General features: G+C 42.3%; 2 protein-coding genes across 6 annotated transcripts in view; one reads left to right on the top strand and one right to left on the bottom strand.

Annotated features, from left to right (window-relative positions):
- The window catches only part of arhgef25a (Rho guanine nucleotide exchange factor (GEF) 25a), a 41,946-nt gene extending 18,352 nt beyond the window's left edge, over positions 1–23,594 (top strand). For 2 of the 5 annotated variants that reach the window (XM_085442882.1, XM_085442885.1), the window contains 15 exons: positions 9,261–9,568; positions 10,073–10,183; positions 13,689–13,813; positions 14,954–15,020; positions 15,447–15,550; positions 15,736–15,805; positions 17,241–17,330; positions 17,616–17,708; positions 18,015–18,065; positions 18,538–18,615; positions 18,742–18,933; positions 19,178–19,358; positions 20,298–20,527; positions 20,767–20,901; positions 21,668–23,594. In XM_085442882.1, coding sequence (XP_085299008.1) covers positions 9,261–9,568; positions 10,073–10,183; positions 13,689–13,813; positions 14,954–15,020; positions 15,447–15,550; positions 15,736–15,805; positions 17,241–17,330; positions 17,616–17,708; positions 18,015–18,065; positions 18,538–18,615; positions 18,742–18,933; positions 19,178–19,358; positions 20,298–20,527; positions 20,767–20,901; positions 21,668–21,793 — 1,961 coding nt within the window. In that variant the 3' untranslated portion in view covers positions 21,794–23,594. The remainder of the gene's footprint in view (positions 1–9,260; positions 9,569–10,072; positions 10,184–13,688; positions 13,814–14,953; positions 15,021–15,446; positions 15,551–15,735; positions 15,806–17,240; positions 17,331–17,615; positions 17,709–18,014; positions 18,066–18,537; positions 18,616–18,741; positions 18,934–19,177; positions 19,359–20,297; positions 20,528–20,766; positions 20,902–21,667) is intronic. The other 3 variants (XM_085442883.1, XM_085442886.1, XM_085442884.1) reach the window with 3 other exon arrangements.
- A 939-nt stretch (positions 23,595–24,533) lies between these two features.
- sp5l (Sp5 transcription factor-like) lies at positions 24,534–27,101 on the bottom strand. Its single transcript, XM_085443564.1, has 2 exons — positions 26,711–27,101; positions 24,534–26,354 (listed from the first exon to the last, which is right to left on the bottom strand). The coding sequence occupies exons 1-2, from the start codon at positions 26,918–26,920 to the stop codon at positions 25,314–25,316; spliced, it is 1,251 nt and encodes a 416-aa protein (XP_085299690.1). The 5' UTR covers positions 26,921–27,101; the 3' UTR covers positions 24,534–25,313.
- Positions 27,102–27,425: the final 324 nt, after the last annotated feature.

Consider the following 27,425-nt stretch of genomic DNA (forward strand, 5'->3'; position numbering starts at 1 on the left):
ATTTGGCAGTATACTCAACACTTGCACATTTTCTATTGCTTTACTTAATGTTAATTATTCAGTTTCGTTAACCTATAGGAAAACTGTCCACCTGATGGATTTGGCACAGGTGGAACTGTGCCTCGGGTCGCCCTCAAACACTTAAATGGATTTTGTGTATTCATAAGATGCCCTCTTAACAGCCATATGGAGAGCTCTTGCTCAAAATGCAGGATCTGATCGAAAAGCGACAAAAGCTGACAGCTGCAGATGGTTTTCTTGAATTCAGAATAAGCTTTTCAGAAGCATCCTTTGTGCCTCTGGCATTGTCTTACTAATAAGCATAAGCCAGGGAAACATTTGCTGGGTTGTCACTGTATGAATATTGATGCAAATCTACAGTAATCATTGTGCTTTGTGTGTGTGTGCACGTGCAAGCGTGTGTGTGTGTCACAGACAGGTATATGTTCACGAGTGTATTGCTATGTAAAACAAGACTGAGTGCGTGCGCCCACATGTGTAGGTTGATTTCTTGCTGATGGCTAATCTTTTGTGCGGCTGTCCCTCACTCTCTCTCCTTCTGGGTTTAGTTGCTATGGCAATAAGAGTGGGGAGAGGTGGAGAGCTATGGAAAGGAATGAGAATATGTGTCTGGAAAGCACATCAAGTCTGACTGAGAATCGCTATGCCAGCACATCTTTAGGTCTCGAGGTCGGAACTGTGTGCCCCATTACAATGAAAGCTGAGATATTTGTTTTTGCACACAAACCTCGCATGCTTGCTCCAAATACACAACATGTTCTGAACGCTTGGATACTCAGGATATAATTTTATGAGAGAGCATATCTGAGACAAGAGAAGTTAGACAGTTTTGTGTCAAATCAACAATTCACATTGTTGACTCAGTTTGTTATAAAGCCATCATGGTTACTTGCAGTGCAGAGCACTGACCTTGTGCACAGCCAGCTACAAACTGCAAGAGCACAGTACTGGAGCTGTCAGGCAGACTGGGGCCAAAGGAGAGGCTCCACATACCCGCGACCCAGCGTGCATCGCAGCTCTGTCTCCAGCTCTCCTTGGAGGCCTCCTGACTGGCACTGCCATATGAAATCACAATCGCTTTTAATTTGCTCGTTGTTTTCAACCACCTCAAACACAAGTGCCAGCCATTTGTTCTCTGACTTTTTTTTTTAGAGTGAGTGTGTGTCTGTGAATGCGTGTGTGTGTGACTAGATAATCATAGTGATGACCGACAGTACCCAGGGTGTGTGCTTCCTATTGCTAAAAAGGGTAAAAAGAGTAGTGCTGATCATCACTGTGATTATCCGGGTGCACATACATACATACACACACACGCACACTGGCACAAGATATACACACAATTGCACACACACTAAATCAGAGTGCCATGCAGCGCCTGCAAGGTCATTTAAGTACTTTTCCAACCCTCATTTTCCCAAAATGCCTCAAAGCATTTTTCAGTGGACCTCATATAAAGACTGAACAACCTTATGGTTACTTTGGGAGCACGAGCGGTTGATATATATCCACCTACAGGAAAACATCCATTTCACAGTTTAGGTTTTTTTAGTTCTTGTTTTGGGAAAAGAAAATTGTGACTGTGACGTTTTAAGCTGCTGCATACTTCTACTAAACAGTTCCTATTCATTTCTCCATTATTTTTGTAAGAACAAATTGGCAGATATTTTATAATATAAAATATAAGCAATAAATTGACAGTTAAAATGTTGTCCAGCTTTAACAACTACAGGGTTAAAGTAATGTAAAAATAAATGTAGCACTAAATATAATCAAATATAATTATTGATAGATTACGTACAAATAAAATCAAAAAATAAAAGCATAATGAGTCATTTTGCTTTTGGTGTGCTAGCGCTTCTTTACTAGAGCAAAACAGGCAGTTGCTGCGTTGATCTTCAGCCTCTGGGCCTCGTATTGTACATGTAACGTGCACGGTATCATTCATGATAAACAAAGGATGTCTGTTTAAATATTTTCTTCTTCTCTGTCACATCTCAATCTCATATCTTCTTCTTCTGGAGAAAGCTCCCCCAAAAACAAAGTACTGTAGTAATGAGAGAAAATTACTTTGACAGTTTATCTATTTAAGGGAAAAAAACATGTCCGAACACCCTCAACTAGAGTTGGCTATTGTTGAGATGCAAAGTAAGGGGAAAATATTGAGAAGCTTATCACGTATCAAGCTGACAAGGATTTATTTGGTCCATCTCACAACTTTAACTGATCATAAGAGGAAAAAATAGGGAAAAGGTTACGGCTGCCATAGGTGGGCATCATTCAGAAACAAAGCTATGGAGGTGGGGTGTTCATGTGTGTGAAAGATGTGGTCTACAAGAAATGAAAGTATTTATATGAATTTATAAAAATCAAATCCATTTGTTCTCTTTTTCTGCCTTCAAACTGAAGCTGTGCACTTTGAAAAGCAACATTTATAGCACATTTAGACTTTATTAGTTTTTTTACTTATGCTACGGTCACACCAGGGGAACCAGGGGGTGGAGACCAAAATTACTGCAACCATTTACAATAAACTTGTGATCTCCTTGACTTCTAAGACAGTCAGTGATCTTCAAGGGGACTTTGGTGCATCACGTTGGCGATAAAACTGCAATAACATGGAGTCAGTCTGCTGTCAGTCTGCTATCAGTTGACAATCGAATGCACCTCAGGAAATTACAGCTGATGTGTTTGTAATTAAATGTAGTAAATCAGCAAAAATTGCAAATCTGTTCTATCTGTTGCAAACCTGTTGCTGTCCACATGCACAGAGATTCAAATTAACTACTTACATTCAGAGTACAGCCAAAATCTTAAATCTCTCAAACAGAAATTGACAAATTCCTCCAAAACTAGTGACATAATTATTGTTGGAAGGCGATTTAACTGTAAAATGGCATAGGTGCTCTGCAACATTGCTTTTAAATAAGAATATGATCAGAATAAAACCAGAGGAGTCGAGTCCCCTGTTACAAAGACATGCACAAACAACAAGATGTTGCCAAATTGTCTGCATTTATTAAACTGGAAGGAAATTATTTGCATACCTTCACCAATCTGAGAGTGATTGCAGTCAGTTTGAGTCAGACCGCCACTGTTTGGAGACAGTTTGCATCCCACCAGGTGACCTGCTGCCATGACTACTTGCATTTTGTTGCCGAATATAAAAGAATTGAATGTACTCACTGGGTAAACACCAATATTTCCCAGCTACATTGCCATCTTACCATAACTCTAGCATGACTGAGGTTTGGGCTTGTACTGTTCAAATCTTTCTTTTCACTTTCATACAATTGGAATTTTTTAAAACTTTAATGAGTGAGAGAGAAAGCTTGAGTTACATAGTAACTGGGATCTGGAGTTTAGCAGTTACTGCATATGCAGGGTGTAATGACTGTCTCAGAGTAAGTAGAGCTGAGCTTCTGTTGCTTGAAAGTTTCTCCATTGGTAACAGTTCAGTGAAAGCGGGGCAGTAAATGACTTGACTCTGGCTCTTGATTAAATTATTGGATCATGATTTGTGAATATGGGACTTTCCATCTCTGAATACCTGTTGATCCTGTGGTGCTTAGTTAATAAATCTGTGTGAAATGGACCACACTGCAACCTTAATCCGGAATCTGGCAAGTCTCTCTCTAAGTGGTTCTAGAGGAATGTCTGGAGTTTTCAAGGCCACTAACCACAAACATGGTTCCAGTCTCTCACTGTGCACTGCTGGGAGCTTGCAGACAGTCTCTGTGGTGAGACTGCCGTCACAGCCTCTTTTTTTAAAATTGCAAATTAAGAATCAAGTTGAAAGAAAATGCTGATTGAAATCTCAGGTGAGATATCCACAACCTCTGCCACTTTGACTGCACTGCTATACTCCCACTGACCTGATTTTCACAGTCAGTGGCAGCAGTAGTGGTTTAGATCTGACTATCAATTAGAGCTGTTTCATAATCCCTCATCAGGAGAAGTGTCTGATTTACTCTTTCACATTGTTCCACAGACGAAAGGATTAATGCCAGCGTGGTTTTTTTCGGTCTTGTTTTTCTGGTGACTGGCAGCACTTTGATGCATTAAACTGATAAAGAATATGCCACAGAGTCTGGCTGTGGGCGATGATGGCAGGAGACTGACTCTGATGGCTTGTTTGCGTGTCACTTGATGTGTCTAGCACATATTTCCTTCTGTGCTCTGGGAATAACAGTGGTGTGTGGATGTGTGTGTGCGTGCGTGCGTATAAACTAGGTCAGTAGGAGGACAGGAAACCACTGTTCACTTGTCTGACTGCAGTGTGTCACTCCAAAGGTTTGACACGAACACACTCACATATGGCACACACAAGGACGACAAGAGTTGAGCTGCTGCACATGTCTTTGTTGCAGTGCCCACAGTTAAAAATCAGCACAGTTCCTGCTTATGTGCACTCAAGTGTATGTCGCTTGTGCCCTCATGGCCTTCCTTCCGCTCGTCTCGTCAGTGTTTCCTCCCATACTCTCACTGAACTTCTTAACTTTAATCACACTGGCATCTTTTTGCCCCTCTGCTGCTTAATCTTTATACAGAATCCCTGCTCTTCCCAGCAGCTCACCCCATAGCCTCTGCTTTAGACTGTCAGAGGATTCCTGAGGTTGTGGATTCAGTTGCTTAAGCCTTAATACCAAAACGAAAGATAAGAAAGGAGAATAAAAAAGGATTAAAAACTTTTTAAAAACATTTTTTTTTTTTACTTCTGTAGCGTTGTCTTCTCTGCTAGCTTGTTTTGCATGTCGAACTTGTGCTGCACTCAGCAGCTTCGGGGCAGTGCAGTGGAGGTCATTGCATAAGAGGAGGGAGCTGTGCAGTGTCCTGCTCCCAGTCATTATCTGAAAAACACTGCAGTGCACAGAGATGCAGAGGGTAAGAGTGCGTTAGAGTGCCAAACGGGGTGGCAGAAGGAGGAACTTATCGTAGAGAAAAAGGTGTCAGGGTGAAAAAGAAAGGAAGGAGGGAGGATTGAAGGAAAAGCCAGAAAAAGACGAGTACAATTTATGATTTGAAATGTTTCATTGTAAAAAGCACCTTGGTTAGAACATTTTCCGTCATGTGCTTCAGGTACTTGCCTCGTGGTCTTTCAGCTCTTTCGGTTTGAACGTGAGTGCAGACCGGGCCCTGCTGGTTGATGGAAAGGGTGTCCATTTCCTCTGAGTGGGTGAAATGTAATATAGCAGCTGAGTCTAGGCTGAAGAGCATAAGGTGGAGAGGGCAGTGAGTGAGAGAGAAAGAATCGAGAAGATAAGTATGGTGCTGTGTTAAGAGTTGTTAGCAATGACGCGGGCGGGCACCTATGTGTTGATTGCCACAATTCCCCAGAGCTGTAAGCCACAAGGTGCTAGTATTGAATGGCAGCTCTAAGTTTGTCAAACTCAGCAGGATATTTGACATGTTTGCCACAGTGCTGAGCAGCAGGATGCTCGCCTCTAATGCTGTGTATTGTTACACTGACAGGCTGATGACTCTGGATAACAGGTTGACAGCCTGCACCTGTGCGCCCATCAGGAGAGCCTCTCTGGAAAAAAAAAGCATATGGGCACCTGCATGTCTGCTTATTTATTTTTTATTTGTGGAGTCCAGTAATGCCTAAATTGCCTATATGATCCCGAGAGGCATGGGATTGACAGGGAACTCCACAGTGGAGGGGGCTGTGAAGTTTGCTCCATTAAAGCCAACGCTTTTAGCCTGATTTGTTGGCTCAGCAGCACTCACTCTTCAGCAATCAATAAACAGAAGTTAGAGCAGACTTCTTCTGGTGGACGACCACTTAGCGCATATCTATCTCCATCAATCACCTGAAAAGAGGGGAAGAGATTTGCTTTCTCATTTTTCTCTGCTTTTGCATTTCAGACATAAATTAAAGTAAATTTACTCTTAACTCATCCATCCATCCATCATCCATCCATCCATCTTCTTAACCAACTTGGGGACTTGGAGCCACAGGAGTCTGTCCCACCTGGCATAGAGACAGGCAGTCACATGCTCTTATAGCTGTCCCTGCCTTTGATTCAGTCACATCTAACTCAAACCTTCATGAGAACAGTGAATCATAAGTTTTCCCTCTCCACATGACTGGACAAGCTGTGCCACATATAGTCATTAGATAATTCAATCAGCTATAAGTGAATTTAACTGTGGTAATAACAAATGGTTGACTGTGAACCACACAAAAAAGGACGGACGTGAAATTATGTAGTGTTCAGCAATCAATAGATTTATCAGACTGACCTTTGGAAAATTAATCATTCACTATATTGACAGAGTTTGAGGATTGCTTAAGTTTATTAGCATTCATTAAACAGCTGAAGATTTCTGCTTCTCAAACGAGTAACTCTTTTTTTTTCCTTGGCTTGAATTATAGTTAATTGAACTAAACTGGGTTAGGCTGTGCTTGAGCAAACAAGACATTTGATGAAGTCACCTTAGGTTTAGGAAATAGTGACAGACAGTTATCTGTAGTCTTGTGCCAACTTATTAGTTGCTTAATCTAGAAACCAACTGTGAGTTGAAAAAGAGAAATTGCTGCATAGCTGTATTGACTCTGCAATACCGTACAAATACTAATAGTGAAAGATGGCTCTCTTAAGTTGCCCTCTTAGATGATGTGGGCTGTCTCTTTTCTGTATTGTGACCGACCAACACTAAGAAAAATCTGGAAGTGCTTTGCAACAGATACCCACTTGGCTACAAAGTTACACAGTACAGCAATTTTGGATGAGCCTCCCGCCCCGGCACTCGCTCATCCTCTCAGACAGCGAGTGGGCGAGTGGTGAAAACCTAGCATTAACAAATCACCACAGATCAGGGCAGCTTAATGCAGCCCTTTTTCTCCTGTGCCCTTAACTCTTAATTGTTATAAGCACATAAACAATAGTCAAGTTGCATTAACAAAATCAGCGTGGGTAATCTTTTCTTTGTGGTGCCATTATGGAGATGAATTTCAGTGGGCACTATCAGCATGAAGCACAGCAGGGAAAGAGTGGGAAGGATAGTCCCCCCACCCCCCAGTTTCCTCTTTGTAGGTGTATAACAGTATTAACTCCACTTATCTTGCAATGTGTGGGGCGAGCGGAGGTGGGTTTCTCTAAGGAGAAGCTCATCATCTCCCCTTACAGTTGTCTCACTGTTTCTGTGCAAAAGTGTTATTGATGTCTCCGTAATGACTTGTATAAGGTACAAAGAATACATGATCAGTGGAAGTGCTCAGTTGCCATGGTGACAGATGTAAGGATAGTCGTTATAAAACCAGTAAATAATGTACGCTCTGTGCATCGTAAATCTGTACGTGTGACAGAGCTACTGTATCATCCTGATGCAAAGCCTCGAATTGGAGAGCTGCTCTGTCCTGTCTCCAGTCATTTCAAATTGCTTCCAGGCGCTTCAGTGGTGTCAGTCTCTTTAGCCTATTTCTTCAGCTGATGCCTCAAGATAGTTAGAAACAATGTTGCTGGTTGTATCTCTGCACTTTGAACTGCAAACGCTGACCTGGCTAAACTTGAGCAGGAACCTTGGGAAATACAAACCTCTGGGTCTGGCCCTCTGTTAGAGGTCAGGAGAGCTGGGTTGGGAGGGTGCACAATATCACATGTGCTCCCCAGCGTTTTCACATCCTTTCTTCTCTCTGACTGGGGAACCTTCACAGATGGTGGACGCTTTGCTTCTTCCAGATGCAACCATAAATACAATGGCTCTCAGATGCATTTTGATATCCCAATAGTTCCCTGCAGGGTACAACCATCTTTTTTCTTTAAACTTGCTTGTGTTCCTTATCTTGCTCTGTTCAGATGCTCCTTCTGCTAGGCTTAGATCTCCTTATACACTCTATTTGCAGACTTTTATATGGATATTTGGGTGGGAATTAAAAAGAAAAGTGGATGGGAAAATTGCATGATACATGCTGGGGAAAAATAGAGGAAATGGTATCTCTATGGTGGAAATACACAAGTTAAAGTTATTTTCTTAGTTATCACCTACCATTCACAAGTTTCTGCATTAGCAGAAATACGATCTTATTAGCATGGCCTGTTTGCGCTGAGGTTAATGATTCGTCAAACACTGTGAGTTTTGTGCTGTGCAGAGCACAAAGCTCATTATTATTGATCAGTACTGTGGCTGCTATTGAATTTCTCAGACAAAGAAATTGAGTGAATAAAGTTGTGGAGATTCTTAAATCTTTTAATTATGAACACTGAACTAAGCTGAATGATTTAGCCTGGGTTTAAGTTTGCATCTTATTGCTGAGAACTGCAATAACAGACTGTGGCTCAAATAAAGCGCTCTGAAATCAGGTCAGTGTTGTCTTCTCATGAACAGATGCACAACATAAACTACAAAGTTTTTTTTTTTTTTTTTTTTTTACAAGTAATGGAAAATAGTTTTTTCTTGAAAGAGTTTCAAGTGTCAGAGGATTAAGGCGCAAAGATGGATAAGAAATATGACTAAATTGTTACAGAAGAGATGAAACACTCCCGACGCACAGTTTAGAAGAAGAGCTCAGGACTGAGAAAGGCTGGAGGAAGGGCGGTAGGTTGATTGGCCGAGGCAAGATGGGAAAGGAAGACAATAAAGAAAAAACAAACAGTCCCCGGCAAGGAGCTCCCCTTCTAAAAAGGATTAAAGAGGATGTCCGGTCCCAGCTCAACCCCCCAACTCACTTCCCATGTCCTCCTGACATCAGTGTGCAGCAGTCAATCTGCAACTGCTTTTTAGTGTATTTTTGTTTCAAATACCGACCCTCATTACCTCTGCTGTCGGCCTTGCATCAGAATGTGGTCAAGTAACGATGGCATGGACTGGTGCACAGCTCAGCAATGTAAAAAAAAAGAAGACAAAAAGTCTGCTTTGCATAATGAAAACATCTTTTATAGTGTAGTTACACACCTGCACAGCCGTGTTTGTAGAACAGAAATTTATATTTCCGCTCTTTATTTTGATTTCTCTCGTTAATCTTTCACTCCTGGTGTGTTGACATGTGTTCTGCCTTCAGTTCTGCATCACCTCGCACACCTGCAGTTAAGCCTCGTCTACTAGTCAAGCGAGGGTTGTGTCCCTGAAACAAAATGCTCTTTTTGCACATTTGTCGAAGTCCACAGATTCATTGATTAACTTAAGTCTGTACTTGGAGCCTTTACTCTGCCTCATGACCCATTTAACCCTTATCTATTGATTGTTTTCCTTCGCCAGTAACCTTTTGCTTCTCCTGTCTCTTTATGCCTTTTCTTCAGACTCGTATTCGGCAGCAGGCAGTGAGGGCAGCATCTCCACCTCCGTGGCGTCGCTGCCCCCACAGGCATCAGGCAGCTCGGCCCCCAGCTCCCCAGGCTCCAGGCGCTCTGTGAGCACCCTTAAAAAATGGCTCACAAACCCTGTCCGCAAACTTAGCGCTGGATCCACCGCCAAAGGAGAGCGTCAGGTCCGCAAACTTGAGGGAAAGCCTGCATCTCTTCCATCCCACAGCCAGAACCAAGATATGGGGAGCCTCCCAAGGCCTGTAGAGAGTCTCACCATCTTGCCTGTCACCCACAGAGAACCGGTGAGAATTTTTTTGATCGTACGAACTAATCAAACAAAGCTTTGCCTGGTGAGTTTTGCAGTTCCGTTCTGCACATTTCACATGAACCGCCTCATAAGTAAACTGAAATTATTACTGCACCTCGTTAACAGTAGGTATTTGTATAAACTGGTTGTGATGCATGCAAAACTTCATTCTTGGGCAAACACAAATTAAAACCAACATCTTGACCACACTTGTTTATTTTAGGTAGCGCAAGGTTGTCAGTGGAGAAGCAGGTTTGATGTAGAGTTAATCCCCGGAGGAACAAGTACCATGTCAGTTAGCAGTGTTGCTGTGAATGACAGCAGCATTGCTGGCTCTTCCTGCAGTCTCTCACCCTACCCTGTTCTCTTATGTGTCCTCTTTTTCTTTTTAGCGCCGCCTGTGTCTCTCTGTGCCAGAACACATATGCACGCAACAGATTTTGTTATTCTGACACTGTGAACGTTTGTGTATGTGTGTGTGTGTGTGTGTGTATTCCAGGAGTGGAAAGATGGCCTGGCAAGCCCTGAGGACCTGTCACCAGCTACTCTACAGTCACCCAGCTGCATAACTGACTCGCTGATTGGCTGCACGTCACTGCCAAACGCCCAGGTCTGCCATCTTGATATGCTATCAAAATAACACCCAACCCTGTCCTGTTATGTCTCATATCACATATGATAAGTATCGCATAGAAATGACACCAAGCAGAACTTATACGTTGCTAACTTAAATGCAGTTAGTAATCTTTTGAAAGGAGGCCTGTTTTATATGATCTAGTAGCTGGCTATGAGATTGAAACTATGAAAATAATCCATTACCAATTCATTATAGCTGACAGTCTCAGAGAGGAGTAGAAATAATACTCTCAGTGAGGACGTAGCCTGGTGGGGAGGTGACATCAGCGCTCTTTGTCTCCATGGCCCTCCAGCCAGAGCTGGAAATGACTAACTCCACTGCTGCTGGAGGAGCTCAACGATGAAGCAACATGAGCACACAAACGCACGTAGGAGGGCTGCTTTTTGTAGCCACATATGCTACATACATATGCAGACATATATATGTGTGTGTGTGTATATATATGTACACAAATGCAGACATATGCACAGATGCATATGGAGACAAACTCTCAGACCAGATCGATGCCCCGAGGACCAGAGGGCAGAATCTGAGCGTGGCCAGTGTGATGCATGACTCACATTCAACATGTTGCAGAAGGACATGCCTGGAGATAAATAAGAAACGGCAAATGTGGTGAAAGATGACTTCACTTTTAGAACAAAGAAATGCTTAACAAAGAAGCGAGCCCGTCTCCATTTCTCCATCAAACTGCTTGTGGCAAAGGAGTGTCTTAAGCTGGCTGGTCCCTTTTTGCTGCTAGAAGCTCGCTGGAAAATGGTGTTTGTTTGAACAGCGGGAGTGTTGCGTTAACCTGCGGTGCCTGCGTCCCATCAACAGGAAACAATAACGATGTCTGAGCATTTAAACACTGTGAAGTGCGTCCTGTTGTTGAATCGAGACCTGGGCACTTAAACTATAATTTCAGCCTCAACAACACTTTGAAAGACAATAGCGGGATTACATCAGAGGGATGAGGTCAGCGCTGTGGTGTTTTTACTGCCAATGTTTGGTAGGAGAGCGAAAGCTACACACAGGGAGAGAGGTGGTGTGAGAGAGATTAAATTATGTAGGTCAGTCATCTCCGATGGTTCCTGTCATCTACACCACCTTCTCCGCCGACGGGCTCAGCGTTAAATGCGCTGCTCGTCTCCCCCACCCACCTTTTTAAAATAAAACTATAGTGTTTTTGATCAAGCACGGGAAATTTCTTACGATGTCCGCAGGTCTAACAAGCCGCTGTGTTAAAAAACAAGCCGGAACAAATGATCAACAGATCTATTAAATCACTTTTTCCTGAAGAACAGCTTGTACAGTCTCTGATCTTCACTCATAAAACGTATCAAACAGAAAACTCTTAACTAAAAGAATAAACTTTAACTCAAACCGGGACAGAAACTGTGAAAAGAGTTATGTGGTGCATTAGTTGTGAGCGCTCTTCAAAGCCATCCTTTGCTGTGTGACACCGGTGTTATTGCTGTTAAATTAGATTTTTCTGCACTTGAGACATAATGAAATCACCCAACTCTGTTTGTATCACAGTATCATAACTTTGATGTGCACTTGTGTGCATAAGGATTGCTTTGCCCCATCCCTTATAAAAATAAAAAATTGCTGATGCCACCTCTGCAGTGGAAAATACAGTTTCAAGCACAGGCCGTAATACCTATATTACAGTTTAAACAATCACATTTTAAGCCACACAGATTCATGTTTCCTTACATGAGGGCCTTTAAATTCACTTTACTACTGGTGATTTGCAGCAGTCTGTGTTCCAAGTGAAGAGTGCAATCAAAAGTTGGTCCACAGCTATAAATATGAAATAACAAAAGGCAGATATCAAATTATGGACAATTTATTTATTAGATTAAAACACTGTGCTTTAATCCAAGACAAAAATATAGTCAATGCAAATATTCTGTGGTGCAAACCTCTACATGCAAACATCCTTTTTTTGTTCTCATATCCAGATAATTACACTTTTATAATAAAATTCTTCTTTGATTTCTACACATAAAACTTGGAGCTTGTATTTTTTTTACCCATAGAAAAAAATAAGTTTTGTAATCACTTCGCTCTCAACTGAACTTACTTGCTTGGAAAGGTTTGGCCTCGACTTATTCTAAAACTGTTGTCAGTTTATTTCGCAGGCTTCTGGCTAGAAAACAAAACTTACAACAGAGAGAGACAAGGGATTTTTTTTTCCTGTGGGTTTTGCCACAGCACACCTGGAAATGATCAGGGAACCAGGGAGACCTGTCAGCTAGGCTGGAGCACTCCTAGCGGGGCAAGATGAGCTGGGGGAGAGAGGGTCTTCGTGGAGTCTCTCTGTCTCTCTTACTTGGCTTTGTCTCTTTCACACGCACCCCTGTGACACGACCGGAAGCTCAAAACTTCTTGATGGCAGCAAGTTTATCAAGGGGAACGCAGGTGAACAAGTTGAACTAGACCAGAGGAGAAAAGGAGAGTCTTGTCCCTCTTTCCGTTTGCTTATATGTGTATCAGTCCAGCCGTGAATTTATTTCTCTTTTGGGCAGCCTTCTGCCAGGCGGGTCTGAGTGGTTAGGTGTGTGTCTGGTGGTTTGTGTATGTGTTTAAGGCGGGGTGGTTCTGCTTGACTGGGACAAGGGGACACTGGGATTTAGGTAAAGACAGATGTCTGCCCCTATAGGTTTCCGGAGTCAGGAGAGAGTCAAAAGGCTAAAAAGAAATGCTTTAAAAATAGAAGGAGCAACTTTTTAAATAGATACAGTTAGACAGACATATTGTAGTGAGGTTTGAAGGGATGAGTGTGAATGCTAATATAGACAAAGTAAGGGTTGTCTGCAGATGTTAAGCACGTCTCTGTTGAGTTAGTCATGACTTAAATCTTTGCAGGCCCTCTTTGCGGTGTGCACAATGACTCTATATTTGTGCTAGAACCCCCACAGGAAATTATATCAATTCCAGGAAAAAGCTTGAAAAAGGAGGTCACGTATGTACCACATGAACACAATCGATTAGATCGCAGTAACCCTGGGTTTATCTCGGGTACAACGTGGCCAATAAGGCAGGAAGTACTAATGTAAAAGATGCTGGTGCCAAGTTAAACCAAAGGAGATGTGCCATGCCTGTTAATATATAGTTTGTTTGAATTCCCAATTGGCAAATGAATTTATTAATTTAAACTTCAATAGTGTAATGCCACAAAATACAGGTTTGTTCTAAATGATTATCAGGAACAGCTTTATTTATTATCTTCTACAAGCACAGGCCCCCCCCTGACTCTTTATCTGTTTTTTTCTATGTGTGTCACAGCATGCATCATTAACAACAACAATCTGATCTTTTTATCATTCAATCTCTGTTACTCGTGTCTCTCTGCGCTCCCTGGTCACCCTGGCAACCTGCATCATTACCATTTCTCTCCTGCTCTTTATCTCCCTTTGTTTACTTTATTCCTGGCATGATCCACATTACCTTTGATAAACAGTTTGTCTGCCTGTCTCTTCCTCCTCAGGACACGCAGTCCATCGGTGTTCTGCCAGATGACAGCGAGTCCGTCTTGATGGACGACACCTCCAGCCAATGGTCAGCTGCAGCTGACACCGAGGAGGAGAGGAAGAGTGCCTTAGAGAAAAGCATGTATGTGTTTCAGACGTCACTTAATTTATGCCCGATGGCAATTCGGGCTGTTGTCCATTCTTTAAATAAATGTGTTGTCTCAAACAGCAATATATTTAAGTGCAGCTGCTCTTAGAAAGCGTTAGCACTTGCAGCTCAGCTTACAGCCGAGATGCAGCTGAGTGCGTCTCCTTGCATGTTGAGTTGATGGTGGAACTAAATGACAATTTCACTTATTTTGAGGATTTTCCAGAAATCGCTGTCTGACTTATAAAAGAATATGCAGAGTAATAACTAAGATTAATGGTGCCTTTGTTCCATTCGACTGCTTTATTTTCAGGTTCATTGCGACACTGCTTTACTTGGACACTTCAAATAACTGAGCCATTGTTAATATGTTTGATGGTCCTTTTCCTGCTATGACAAGATAAATGTCTGTTCAGAAGCACCTACAGGGCAGGTCACTGCACCAAAGAAGAGAAAAGTAAAGCTTTTCCTTTTACTAGTCTAAAAATTCAGATTGACTTCTGAAAAAAATGAAAGGAATAACAGTAATACTGAAGACAGACACAGTGCTTTAAGATGACTCATATAGTAAGTACTGATAGTTTTAGATTGAAGTTTTTACAAAAGGTATTTGTGAAATATGTTTTTAGGTGGTAAAACTGTAATGATTTATGTGGATCATCTTACTTATCTGTTGAGCTTAAAACATTACTATTATTACTAGTAATGTTTACTATTACTAAGCATTAATTAGCAGTTGTCACATGACCAACGCTCCATACTGTGGTCATGACGTGGTATCTTAGCTTTCCTCCTGATAACGAGTGCAAGGCAGTCACAAGTCACGGGAAACATAAACATAGGTGTTTATTTAAATTTTGCACGTTCAGCTGATCCTCAGTTAATAATTCTGTTAGCTAATTAGATTTATTGGACTTAGAGTGTATGGTCTGAATACCTGCTGTGTTTTCTCTCTAGCTTGTACCAAATCACATATTCATTTCCAGGAAACTCCTTATAAACTTGTTATTATTATTTCCATTCTGGAAATATATTAGCAAACTGGGACCTGTAAAATGAAGTGTTTTGCAGGGTGCAGAAAGAATTCAGTGAGATAATCCTAACCGTAATCTTTCCTCATTTATATTTTTATAGGTATGTGCTGAAGGAGCTTATTGAGACTGAGAAGTACTACGTGTCAGACCTGGGGCTCATAGTGGAGGTAAACCACCGAGTCTGGCAGCTAAGAACACACAATCTCCCTGACAAAAAGGAGCACGCTTAGTCATCCTTGCAGTCTTTCAAAGCGAGCTCTAAAGCTTAACCATCACAGTTCTGTCACTTTACTCCACACTTCGGTCTGCCTCCATCACACCATCTCCAAACTTAAGCAGATTTTGTGAATTATTAGCGTGAGGAGTGTTATATTGCCAGAGATCCATCTCCTACTGCTGAAAATAGCTCAAGATATTTTGGTTCAGAAATGAATTCTTGCCATCTGAAGGTTAATTAAAGCTCCAAAACAGTGTGTGTGTGATTGCTGCTCTTTGTTATAACAACTTCACTGTATTTACTTTTACTGTTTTGAGCCAGCTGCAGATTTTTGCAGGACTTAAGAAACAACGGCTGCTTTCTCTCCTTTTTGCAGGGCTACATGGCCACAATGAGCGCCAAAGGTGTGCAGGAGGACATGAAGGGAAAAGACAAAATTGTTTTTGGGAACATTCATCAAATATTTGACTGGCATAAAGAGTAAGTCCCTATTTTTTTTCTCACGGAAGTGAGAGGAGGAAAGTGTGTGAAAAATATACGCTTGCTCTAACTGCATGCAAAATGAAAGGCAAACAATAAATTGCAGAGTACGTGCTTGTAGCTCAGAGAGGACAAAGGAAAAAAAGTGCAGGAGGGAAATCTGTGTGTGTGTTTCCTCTATGTAGCTACTTCCTGGGAGAGCTGGAGAAGTGTTTGGCAGAGCCAGAGCGGCTGGCTCAGCTCTTCATTAAACATGTGAGTATGGTGTAAAGACACACACACAAATGCACGTACGCACATAGTGCACGTGTCTAGGTCTACTTTTTGTGCTGTTTGGAGTAAAGGTAAAAAAGAGCTACAGAAAACAAAACACAGAGCTCCTGCTTATCCTTTACCGTACCTCTTTCCGTCTCTCTCAGCTGCCAACATCTCTCCTTCCTCTTCCCTGTTACTGATACGTCTTAGTCAGGCTGTGTTTTTACAAGCGTGCACATGGCTAACAGACACACACACATGACACGCTGTCTGATCTTGCAGTCTGGGCTGGAGGACTGGTCAGGAAACACCAGGGGAAAACAGTCTGAAAAGCAAACAAGAATAAAAGGAAGAATAATAAATTTTAAGCTCAGACTTTTTGATATGAAAGATTTTTTTCCTCCCCTCCCAAAAGCAGGGTCGTCTTTCTTTCACATCTTGACTCAAGAACGATGACACATGCAAAAAGATTCCCTGTTTAGTATATTGTTCTGCCAGTAGAACAGAGCTAGAGTCACTATAAGGTCACAACACTGATACAGCAGGAAAAATTAGATTTATGTATACTAAGTGAGTGGTGACACATGCAGACGAGATAGACATAATGCACAATTTTACCATGTCGCTTCTTTTTGTGAACGTGATTAACTTAAATGTGTGTCTGTCTCTGACTGTAGCTCTTTAAACAATCCAATAAGGCTGAGCCCTCTGGACAATTAACTTAAAAAGCCTGTGGGGGAATAAAAAAACTTGTAACTAAATCTAAGCACAGTGTCAAACTGTGAAAACAAGCAGACTGGGAACACGGTCCTAATGAAAAACAGAAAACACAGTTGGCTTTTAACAAGCTGAGTCACTTGTATACAACACATGTGCTCACTTGCACACATATAGAGACACACATGAACACGTGAACCCTCGTGTGTCAGCAGTCGCTGTCTGCAGTGTTACATGATGTCCACTGAGGTGTAGCAGCTTGCTGTTCTCTAGGTTACAGAGCCATGTCTGTTGCTAGGTGTACTCCCATATTGGCAGCCTTTAAAAGGCTCTGGTTACACAGAGGGCAACCTGGGTAAATTATACATAACCTGATGCTCATCTACATATAACTCCATTAGGCCTCTCAGGTCTGCCACATCTGCACTTCCACGCCAATTAGTCACACAAGAGTAGGCACTACCAGACAGAGCTGGCTTCAAAGGCCCAGTCTTAGACGAATCATTATTGCTCTGCTCCCTTTCATGCCAAAGAGCAACCAGAGACCCGCACATTGATTACTCATGTTTGTACTCACTTTCATGGGCATTTTCATTTACTTGTAATGCTCCTTAAGATCTGTATTTCTCATCTCATCTTTTTTTTCTTTTACCATGTGGCTAACGTTTTGTAACAAAATGCTCAGTGAAATTATTTTATAATGTGGCTCGTATTGCAGGAGAGGCGCCTGCATATGTATGTTGTGTACTGTCAGAACAAGCCCAAGTCAGAACACATTGTCTCAGAATACATCGAGACTTACTTTGAGGTGAGTGAATTTCAACGTCTGACTCTGTGCAGTTTTTCTGTTTAGCCTAACCATCTTCAAGATGCTGTTTATATTTCTGTTCTGTTTATGCCCACGACTGTGTACGTGCGACTTTGTTTTCTGATTTGCCATTTGTTTATTATTCCAACTGACAGCAAGAACAAGACAAATAGGTATTAGTTGCAGAGCCTGTGCTTTATGGTCATAGAGGAATTATACAGGCCAACAGCTGCCGTGTTTTGTGCTGTCACGTCGATAAAATGTTGCGTCCGTTTCCGCTGTTAGGAGCTCCGGCAGCAGCTGGGCCACAGGCTGCAGCTGAACGACCTGCTCATCAAACCTGTCCAGAGGATCATGAAGTATCAGCTTCTGCTCAAGGTAAAAAGCATGTCATTGCTGTACTGTTAGCCAAACACCAGCGCCGTGTCTGCTATGGGGTTGCAAACATACAAGTAGAAAAACCAAAACACTTACATACAAACCTCTGTGCAGAAATGCTGATCACACACAATGTTGTCTGGTCAGGGTGCGATTAAGCGGGAGAGAAAGAGGCTCTATATATAAAATTTAAACAATAGTGTGTAAAAGTCCTTGAGCAGTATTCAGCTCATAAATACTGCCTCTCATTATTCTGCCCAGCAAACCTGGAATGCTCTGGTGACCGTGCTGTGTTTATTTCAACAGGACTTCCTAAAGTATTACACCAAAGCTGGGATGGACACGGAGGAGCTGGAGGTGGGTTTTGCTCTTTGCGCTTTAAATGGATAGATACATTTATTTATCCGTGTGGGGAAATTTGCTTGTAGCAAATTGTGGCTGACATTTGTATACACCATATAAGAACAATAACATCAACATAAGCAGCCATAAGCACACAATATGCAAACACTTTCACTGTCCTTGCATCTTAGGGATGACTTTAGCCACATCAATCTAGCCTCCCATGCGTTGCCCATGTTTAGAAATTTGATGGCTTGAGGAATATAAAATTGGACCTGTTTTGGTAAATATGAGGGAACAATAGTGTTGTGCAGATTGTAATAGTTTAAAGAAGGAGGCGAGTGAATGCCTCACATCACTCACAAAATTATGTACTTTATTCCATACTTGATCCCTATAAATGCTTTCTAAGCTTGCTAATCAAATTCCTAGCAACATAGTTGCTGTCGTTACTGTGCTTCTAATTGCCTTTCCCCCTTGTAAACAGAAAGCAGTAGAAGTGATGTGTTTTGTGCCAAAACGTTGCAATGACATGATGAATGTGGGCAGACTACAAGGTTTTGAGGTATGTCTCTGGATGTTTGGATCATCTTTCCTCCAAAAATTTGCCTTGGAATAATTTGTGTTCAGCTCATGAAAACCACAGTCTAACTACTTTCCCCGTTTTTTGGTTTTGTTTTAACTTTACCAGGGTAAGATCACAGCCCAGGGCAAGCTTCTCCAGCAGGACACCTTCACTGTTATAGAGCAGGACAGTGGCTTCCTGTCTCGTGCCAAGGAAAGACGCGTCTTCCTGTTTGAGCAGTTGGTCATCTTTAGTGAGCCGATAGACAGGAAGAAAGGCTTTTCACTCCCTGGATACATATTTAAAAACAGCATCAAGGTGAGAGCCTACTAAGCCTTAATAAACTCAAATGAGCCACACAGGATGTTTTTATGAACTGTATGCACTAATAAAAAGAAAAGAGAAAGTTCAACTCACTCCCAGGTTAGAAGTTACGTAACAGAACCAAAACGCACTCATTCCTGCCTGGCTTACATAATTCTGTCTTGTGGACTTTTTAGAGGCATGCGTGTGTTAACAAAGCATTTAACAAGCAAAGTCGAATCATATATATATGTTTCAGGTGAGCTGCCTGGGGGTGGAGCCCAGTGTGGACAGCGATGATGCGCGCTTTGTGCTGACATTACGCAATCCCGATGGAAGTGTGGTGCGCTTCCAGATGCAGGCCTCCTCCCCAGAGATAGGAAGGGCCTGGGTCAATGATGTGGTTCAGATCTTGGAAAGCCAGCGCAACTTCCTTAATGGTAAGTGCCAACCGAGTAAAGAAGACTCACATTTCAATCCAGTTCAGTTCAGATTTAATTTATATAGCACCAAATCACAACAACAGTCACCTCAAGCCGTGGTGAAGTGAAGCAATCCCTTATGAGCAAGCACTCAACCACGCTCAGTGAGGGGCAGTGGGGGTGATGGCAAAGAAAAAGATAGCAGACGAAGGGGGAGAGATGATAAAAATTCAATGACATGCTGCAGTGGGGGAGTAATTTATGGATCTCTCACATCTATAAGTTATATTTTAGCTTGGAGTTTAGAGTTTCATTTATTGTCTATGTGACAAGCTTACAAGACTGTGTAGTCTTTATATTCCCAGCACACCTAGAAGAAAAAAGAAGGTTAGAAAATATTCAATTATTATTATTAAAATTGCAAGATTGCATGACGTTAGCATAAAGCATGGCATATGTAAATATACTGACCAACTTTTTCACGGTTTTGGCTTTGCATGAAAAAAATAGAAATAAATAAAAGACTGTCATTGTGGATTTTTGTAGTGTTATGTCAGAACTTTACATTTAATTTGCATTTTTATGATCATAACTTTAAAGTTGTAAGGATTTGGTATCATCCACTGTGTTTTTTATGGAACACTGACATGAAGAACCCATTAACTTTCTTTCTTTATTATCAACAAAACCTAATGTTAGTCATTGCTTTTCAAAAGCACTTGTATTTATTGAGGATCTTTTGGTAGTACTGAGCAGCCTGTATGGGTTCCGCTGTATAAGCAGGTGATGATTACAATATAATGCTGTGATGTTGTAATAATATGAAAATATGTCTTATCATAGATGTCTTCATTTCCTCAACAAATACATACTTAAATCCTCTGGATGCATTGTTTTATAAAAGATTCAGAATCAGCAGCAGAGTTTCATAAGACCTGCCTGTTGTTTCTCTCTCAGCCTTACAGTCGCCTATTGAGTACCAGCGGCGAGAGAGCAAGTCTAATAGCCTGGGCCGCAGTATGAGGCCCCCTCTGTCTGCTGCCAGTGCCCTGCGGCCTCACTCCTCTGCCTCCATTGACCGTCATAAACTGCCCTCCCTTCACTCTCACAACACCTCCCTTCCTGCACTCTACCTTCCAAGCCAAGGCCAGAGCCAAGGATCCAATGAGACCTACTCGCTGAGGGATGTAAGTCACTTGTGTTTCTTTCATCTCTGCATACAGTGACACTGTCCAGCAGTAGCTGCTTACTCAAACTCAATCCTTCTGTTCATGAGACACTGCATGGCCTATTTATCTCTTAAGCTTTTACTGCTTCTGGACTGGAATGTTGCAAAAAAATAAAATATTAATAAAAAACAGCAAATGGTATTGTGTGCATGCACTCCTGTACTTAGAGACTTATCTGTTCTTACCTGCTTCTGCAGCCCACTGTGGTCCAGCCATGCCCTGCTGACTCCCACACTGTTTCTCCATCACATGTCCGACTTGGCTTAACTGATCAGCCAAACTGTCAAGCTGTGTCAAATGGGCTGTACACCCCAACCACACAAAGTGTACAGGTAGTGTATACGTATGCACAAATCAGTCTGTGGGGTTGGTTCGATGGTACACATGTAATTATTTCGCACAAAACGTCACAATTAATTAATAGCAAAAAAGCGTCACAAAGCTCTACAGTGGGAAATAAGGTCTAATTAACGTTACACTGATTTCCTTAAAGGCATTTACCATTAAAATGGTAACTATTTTTTCAGACACACCGTAGAGACATTGTTGAGTCATAAAAAGAGTTATTTCCCCCCCTGTTGGATGGTAAAGGAATTATTAAAACTGAACATTTTTGAAGGAAACCCGATTACAACAGCTTCACAGTAAGAATTCGGGTCTCGCTGTCCTGGAAGCTCGGAATTTTATTCAAAAATAGGAGCATCCTGTTATTGGGATTCCGTGCATTACCATTAGCAGAGTTTCCCTCTGTCATCACTTGGCTCGTGTCCGTAGAGGGACTGCGCTGACCGGTCAGAAGTTGTTGTTCTTCGTTTCGCTCTCTGTTTACTCAGGTTGGACAGATTTGGCACACAACAAACAGGAAGTAGGCAGAGACAGAATTCAGCAAAAGGAAGTCAGAAAAAGATGCCTATCAAACGCAGATAATCGTTTCCTATACTTGTGCTGGGGAACATACAGAAGATGGGTGGGCCAGTGCGTTTTTCAGGCTGAGGCTGTAAAAGAAAAGTGCTGGGATAGAACGGTGTATCGTGTTGTTTTTGATATGAAAATCAAAATGCGGTATGTCTTTGTGATGAACATCCCCTCTCTCCCCAGCAGAGAGCAGGAGAGGGCTGCCGCAGGGGTCAGGCTTCTGATGCTGGAAACCAGGGTCCATTGTCGGGTCCATCAGCTGGACGACGTCCCAGCAACCTGGCCCAGCTAGCTGAGGATGACCTTTGAACTTTGGTGCCGTGTGCGTCATCGGTCAGGAGGACGGCAGCTAAGGCCACAGCTGGGAAGACAAGAATCGACTATTTGTTTATGCCAGACTGCACCTTACCTGGTTCAGTCAAGATTTCTGAAGATCAATGAAGGACCCTGATGAATATATGAAGGAACTATGGGCTGCAACTATGATAAATGACTTTGCTCCTTTTTAGAGAACCATTTAAAGGGAGGTGACTTAGCCTTGATCACCTTCAGTGTACACGAACAGCACCCAGTGGGATGTCACTGGACTCATAGTTACAAAATACTCCGTGGACACTTACTGTTGTGACAGTTTCTGCTTTTTACCTTTTTTGAGAGTTTATATTCTCTCTTTGAAAGGGCAAGGGGAATTTGTTTGATGATTCCATTCCTAAATGGGGAAGTCACTGGAGTTACGTGTGTGCCTGAATGTATGTTTATGAAATTATGTGTGGATGTGTTTGTGCGCATGAGAGTGTGGAAGGAGTGGCTCTGGCTCCTCTTGTACTCTCTGTTAAACTTCCTTGAAGAGCTTTTTTGTTTTCTGATGCCCCATTGCGAAGACAAACACAGTTACATTTTTACATTTTATTTTCATTTCCCTGCTGACAACTGAGTTTGCCGTTTGTGTTAACAAGAAGAGGAAAGACAAAATGTGCCACAAGTACTTTACTCGCTCAAATTTCATCTGCAAGTAAAAGAACTTTCTTTCTTGCCGCCATGTTGAGAGCACCTCTTTGCTCTGTTATTCTGTTTGACCGGCCTCCCTTTGATCCAGACAAAAAGGCATGAGGAAGCCCCCTGGAGGCTCTCTGTGGGTATGACGTCACTTCAGAATACTTTTTACTCTTTGGGCAACTCCAGAGGAGTTGCGAGATATGCATTAAAGGGCCTGCTGTGCTGACCCAAAGTTCTGCATGCAACATCTTTACATACATCTTTCTTTCTTTCTTTACAAGCCAACTTGGGTTGCTTGTGATTTTTGGGGACAGGGGTCCCTAAAACAGCTCATTGGTTTAAACTAATATGAATTGTTTCATCGGTCCACTTTTGTCATGTTAAAAGCCGTGCACCATTTCTATAAACTCTGTTAGCTTTTGGCCACATGGGCTAAATACTGTACAGTGCATACCATAAATTATACATTTTCACTTGTACCACGAAGAATGACCAAGGTATGCCAAAAAATGTCACCGTTCCAGATGGTCCCATTGAAAATGACATGTTGTTGCATAAACAGAGCGATGCTGACAAATCTGCATGCGCCCACCTCCTCAACAGTGCCAAACACAACTGCAGCTCAGCTTGCCGCTACTCTTACCACCAGTCGTTGATATTTGTGTTTCTATCTGGACGGTGTCAAAAAGAAGAGGAGAGCGGAGTAGGTCTGTTCTTTTTTGTGGCCAATAGAGGTCCCCACAAGGCTTCCATTCTCAGTTGAGTTGAATCATACAGCTGCACCAAAGATCAATAGGCCTCATGCTTCCTGCTAACAGTGAAGCTGCTTGCTAATCGATCGGTCCAAAAGGCAACACTAAATTACCTTAAGTAAACTGAAAGATGGGGCATTAGATGACTTGAACCATCTCATAAAATGTATCTGCAGTTAATGTGAAGTGGTGAGGTTTTTCATGGGAATTACTGATCAGGCAGTTTTGCATGTAACACAAAGGAATACCACTACAGAGAACCAAAAGCAAGGACATAAAACCAAGAGAGGGTTTGTTAATGACATGCTTGACTGAGTAGAAACAGTTGTATCATATGAATTAAAAAGTGTCTTTGAAACAGAGTGTAGTTTTTGTGTTTTTCTTTGTATTTGAGACTTATTTACTTTAAAATACACAACCATCTATACAGAGTATTTGAACAAGTATTTGACCTCGATGTCAGGTAAGTAAATTTAAAGGAAATTCACTCGATGGGCTCTGCAATCTGCGCTGAATTCTCTTAAATTCTGATTTGATTCAGATTAAACTTTCAAATTTGCCGTGGAGGTCCTCAGACTCCACCGCGGGACCTCTGACAAAGACAAAGCATTTTGCTTGCTTTTGCATCCCAGCTGGAGAAAGTTCAAACAGGATTAAAAACAAAGGGAAGAAACCCCTGGATGAGCAGACATCTGGTTGGCTGGCCTTTGAATAAAGCCCCATTCTGGGCAGTAAAGCGAGGCCGATCGTAATGTGGCTGTGATATATGGAGGCTTGTGGCGGAGTAGGGGGGAAGGGGGTATTAACTTTCACAAGGGTGCAAAATCAAAGGGAGTTCCTGCCGCTGCTGAGGGGGTCTCAACAACAGGGGTCCTATTCACAGGGAATTCCTCTCCAGTGCCCTCTGTTGCATCTGTTGACTCAATTTTCTCCATTGAGAGAATGAAAACACTCATTAAAAGCCACATGGCTGTGAACTTGATTGCAGCGAGCGAGACAAACAGCTCCATCAATGGGATGAGTATTTACTTTGAGGTGTGAAAATCTTTGAACAGCCACCATGTTAGGTCTTTATGAGGATCTTCCCCCCACACACCAACAGCACAATGAGCAGCACTTGTATTCTGAAAGCAGTAAAATATCATTTGAATAAAAGGTTAGCTCAGTGGGTGCTTCAGATTGCCCTGAGAAATTCACTCGTTTGCTGAATGAGTTGCTAAGAAGTTTAAAACTGTGACTGACCCCAACTGTCTTTTTACTTCAGTTTCTTGTAGGTGTAAAAACGAGAACGTTGCTAGAAACCGTTTTAAGGACAATGTTTATTCAAATTTACATGCTGCCATAATACAAATAAAACTGTTCATGATATTTATACACAATTTACAGAGAACTTAAAAATGTAACATGTTTGCTGATCTGCAGCAATGAACATTACTGCTTCAGGGCAGATACGTATGCGGCTCGGAGACACTCATGTTTATATTTTTAAAAAAAAGAAGATTCTTACCTTGCAGTAGACAAATTAGCATATGTTTTGGAAAAAAATTCTAACGATCAACAGTAACACAGGCATTCATCCATTCGCTCGAGGGAACAGAAATCAGAGCTGTACTAAGGCATACATTTATTTAGGAACATATTAGGAAAGCCTTTTGAAATGTTTTTCATGTCTTGCAAATTCATCACATGAAAAAAATATTTACATCACAAAATTAAAAATAACAAAAAAAAACCCCAACTCTGATCAAATTTAAATTAATTTGAAAATGTGAAAGGGATACAATTAAGTTAGGCGAGATCCGTTTGTGTGGCTTGAAGAAAGGTACACTGAATGCAGCACAAACTCTCATAATATCGCTTAGAAAGGCTTCAAGTTTTCTTTAAAGGTGCGTGGCTCCAAACAGCACATAATTATTAACTCAAAATGATCACTAAATATACTTTATGGTAGTATTTGAAGTCCAAAGCAGAGCTTTGACAACAGAATATATTCAGGGAGCTTGACGCTTACCCTCTAGTGCAAACCTATGGCAGTGAGTGTGAGTCACACATTCTTGTCTCTGATTGAAGAACCATAGCGATTATTCTCTCTTAATGTTGGTGAGCAGAGGGTCCGTGCTCTGTGAAGGTTGTCCAGATCGGCTCTTCCTCGTCTGGTGGGTCTTCACGTGTTTGGAGAGGTGGTCACTCCTCATGAATCTCTTGCCGCACTGCTGGCATCCAAAGCGCTTCTCCCCGGTGTGCGTGCGGAGATGCCGCTGTAGCTCATCCGAACGGGTGAAGCTTTTACCACAGAAGAGCCAGTTACAGATGAAGGGTCTCTCCCCGGCATGCCAGCGCAAATGAGCCTTCAGGTGTGAGGTCTTCTTGTACACTTTGCCACACTCTGGGATGTGGCAGATGTGCAGTCTCTTCTTTCCGAACTCCAACCCTCCGCCATTTGCCTGGCAGTTGGGGCATTTGCAGCGGCGGCAGCGGCGAGTGGAGCTCAGCAGACCTTTGGAGGTGCCCTGGAGAAGAGCAGCTATCTGGGGCTGATGCCCCAAAACCAGCTGTCTGCCCAGGGAGAAGGGGTGGTTAGAAGGGGTAGCGTTGGTCTGGGGAAGGCTCCACCATTGCTGCCCTTCTTCCACATGGCCTCCGGACAAATGATGCCTACCTGATGAATTTGGGAGGAAGCTGGGGAAGTTTTGTCCCACATTGTTATGCTGAGGATAGTAGTGGCTGTTGGTCTGTGGCTGTGAGGACAGCACTTTAACAGGGGAGAGTTCAAAGGAGTAGGATGATGGTGGTTCAGCTGGAGGGGTAAGAGGCAGCTCATGGTGGTGATGATGGGGGTGATGGTGATGATGATGGTGACCCAGGCCAGACTGCATGTGTCCAGGGAACTGCATCTTGGGCACCGTGAAGGTCATCTGATGTGTGCTGAGGGCTGTGCTGGGTGGCATGTCATTGCTCCAGAGCTGAAACATTCCAGATGTTGAGCTGACGGTGCCCTCATAGGGGAACTGAGAACCCTCTGAGCCCATTGTGCTCCCCACCTGCCAGGCCTGGCTGCAGGTGGTGGCCAGAAAGGAGAGGGCGTTGGGTGCCCCCTCTGGAGAAGAGCTGGGCGTCCGGTCCTGTGTAATAATATACAAAAACACATCAGGTTTCCTGTCCTACTCGATGATCTTCAGGGTCAACAAATTGATTTAAAAAAAAAACAAGCATTAAATTTTTTTTCAATCATGCAAATTGAAAATTAAACTTTGAAGTTAAAAAAAAAAGTTTACATCAAAAAAATATGTGCAAACTATTTTAGTTCCCTCCCCTCGTTTCCTGCTAGTTTCAGTTGTCATAAAATGATTTTACCATCCGAGAAGCTAAATACTATTTTACAAGTTGCGAACACTCGCGCTCTCACAACAGAGAAAGGGAGGAGCAAACAAACGCATCCGCCTTAAAACAAAATAAAATAAAGAAGAATCTAACAAACCTGTAAAAATGTGTGCAAAAAGTTGTCGGTCCGTTGTATCGTCAGCGCAGCCATCTGTCCTCGCGCTGCTTCTCCAAGCACCTGCAACACAAACTGCGCCGAGAGGCACCGACGCACCGGCGCTAAACCACAGCTGGTCGCGCAGAAGAAAAATATGCTCACAGTCTTGAATGACTCCGACGCTTTGGCAGCAAACACTGGGAAGTTCATTCACATTCACTCCACTAGGTAAATGTTTTCAGAGTGCTAGCAGTCCAGGTGGTTATTTTAAAACAGCCGAAGGTGCCTGCCCTTTAGAGAACTTAGGGGCAGAGAGGCGCGGAGTAAATCCTGGCGATCATCTCAAAGGCGCCGGAGCTGCATCTTCTCTATATAGTGAGAAAAGATCCTCTCAACGGGGTCTTCAGTATGATGCAGGCGAGCCCGTCAATAGAGAGGAGATGTGAGGGAGGAAGGAGGGGGGCTTGTTAGGTGAAGGGGTGGGCTACTCATAATTTCACTCAATTTCAACCAAACGCTGACCCCAACAACTGACTCCTCCCTCAATTGTTCTGAGACAAAAAAAAAAAAAGACTCTAACAATGATTTTAAAAAGGCTCATGTAAAATCTGTGTTTTAGAAAAGCGTTTATTTGAGCTGACATGGTGTGTTTGAGATCCACTTCAGTAATTCAAAAAAAGCATACGCAACTGTTACCCTATACAGTAAGAGAAAA

Source organism: Copadichromis virginalis, linkage group LG20 (genome assembly GCF_057382275.1).
Source record: "Copadichromis virginalis isolate Kocher_CV1m ecotype Utaka linkage group LG20, C_Virginalis_male_GT1.1, whole genome shotgun sequence".
In the NCBI taxonomy this organism is placed as follows: domain Eukaryota; kingdom Metazoa; phylum Chordata; class Actinopteri; order Cichliformes; family Cichlidae; genus Copadichromis; species Copadichromis virginalis.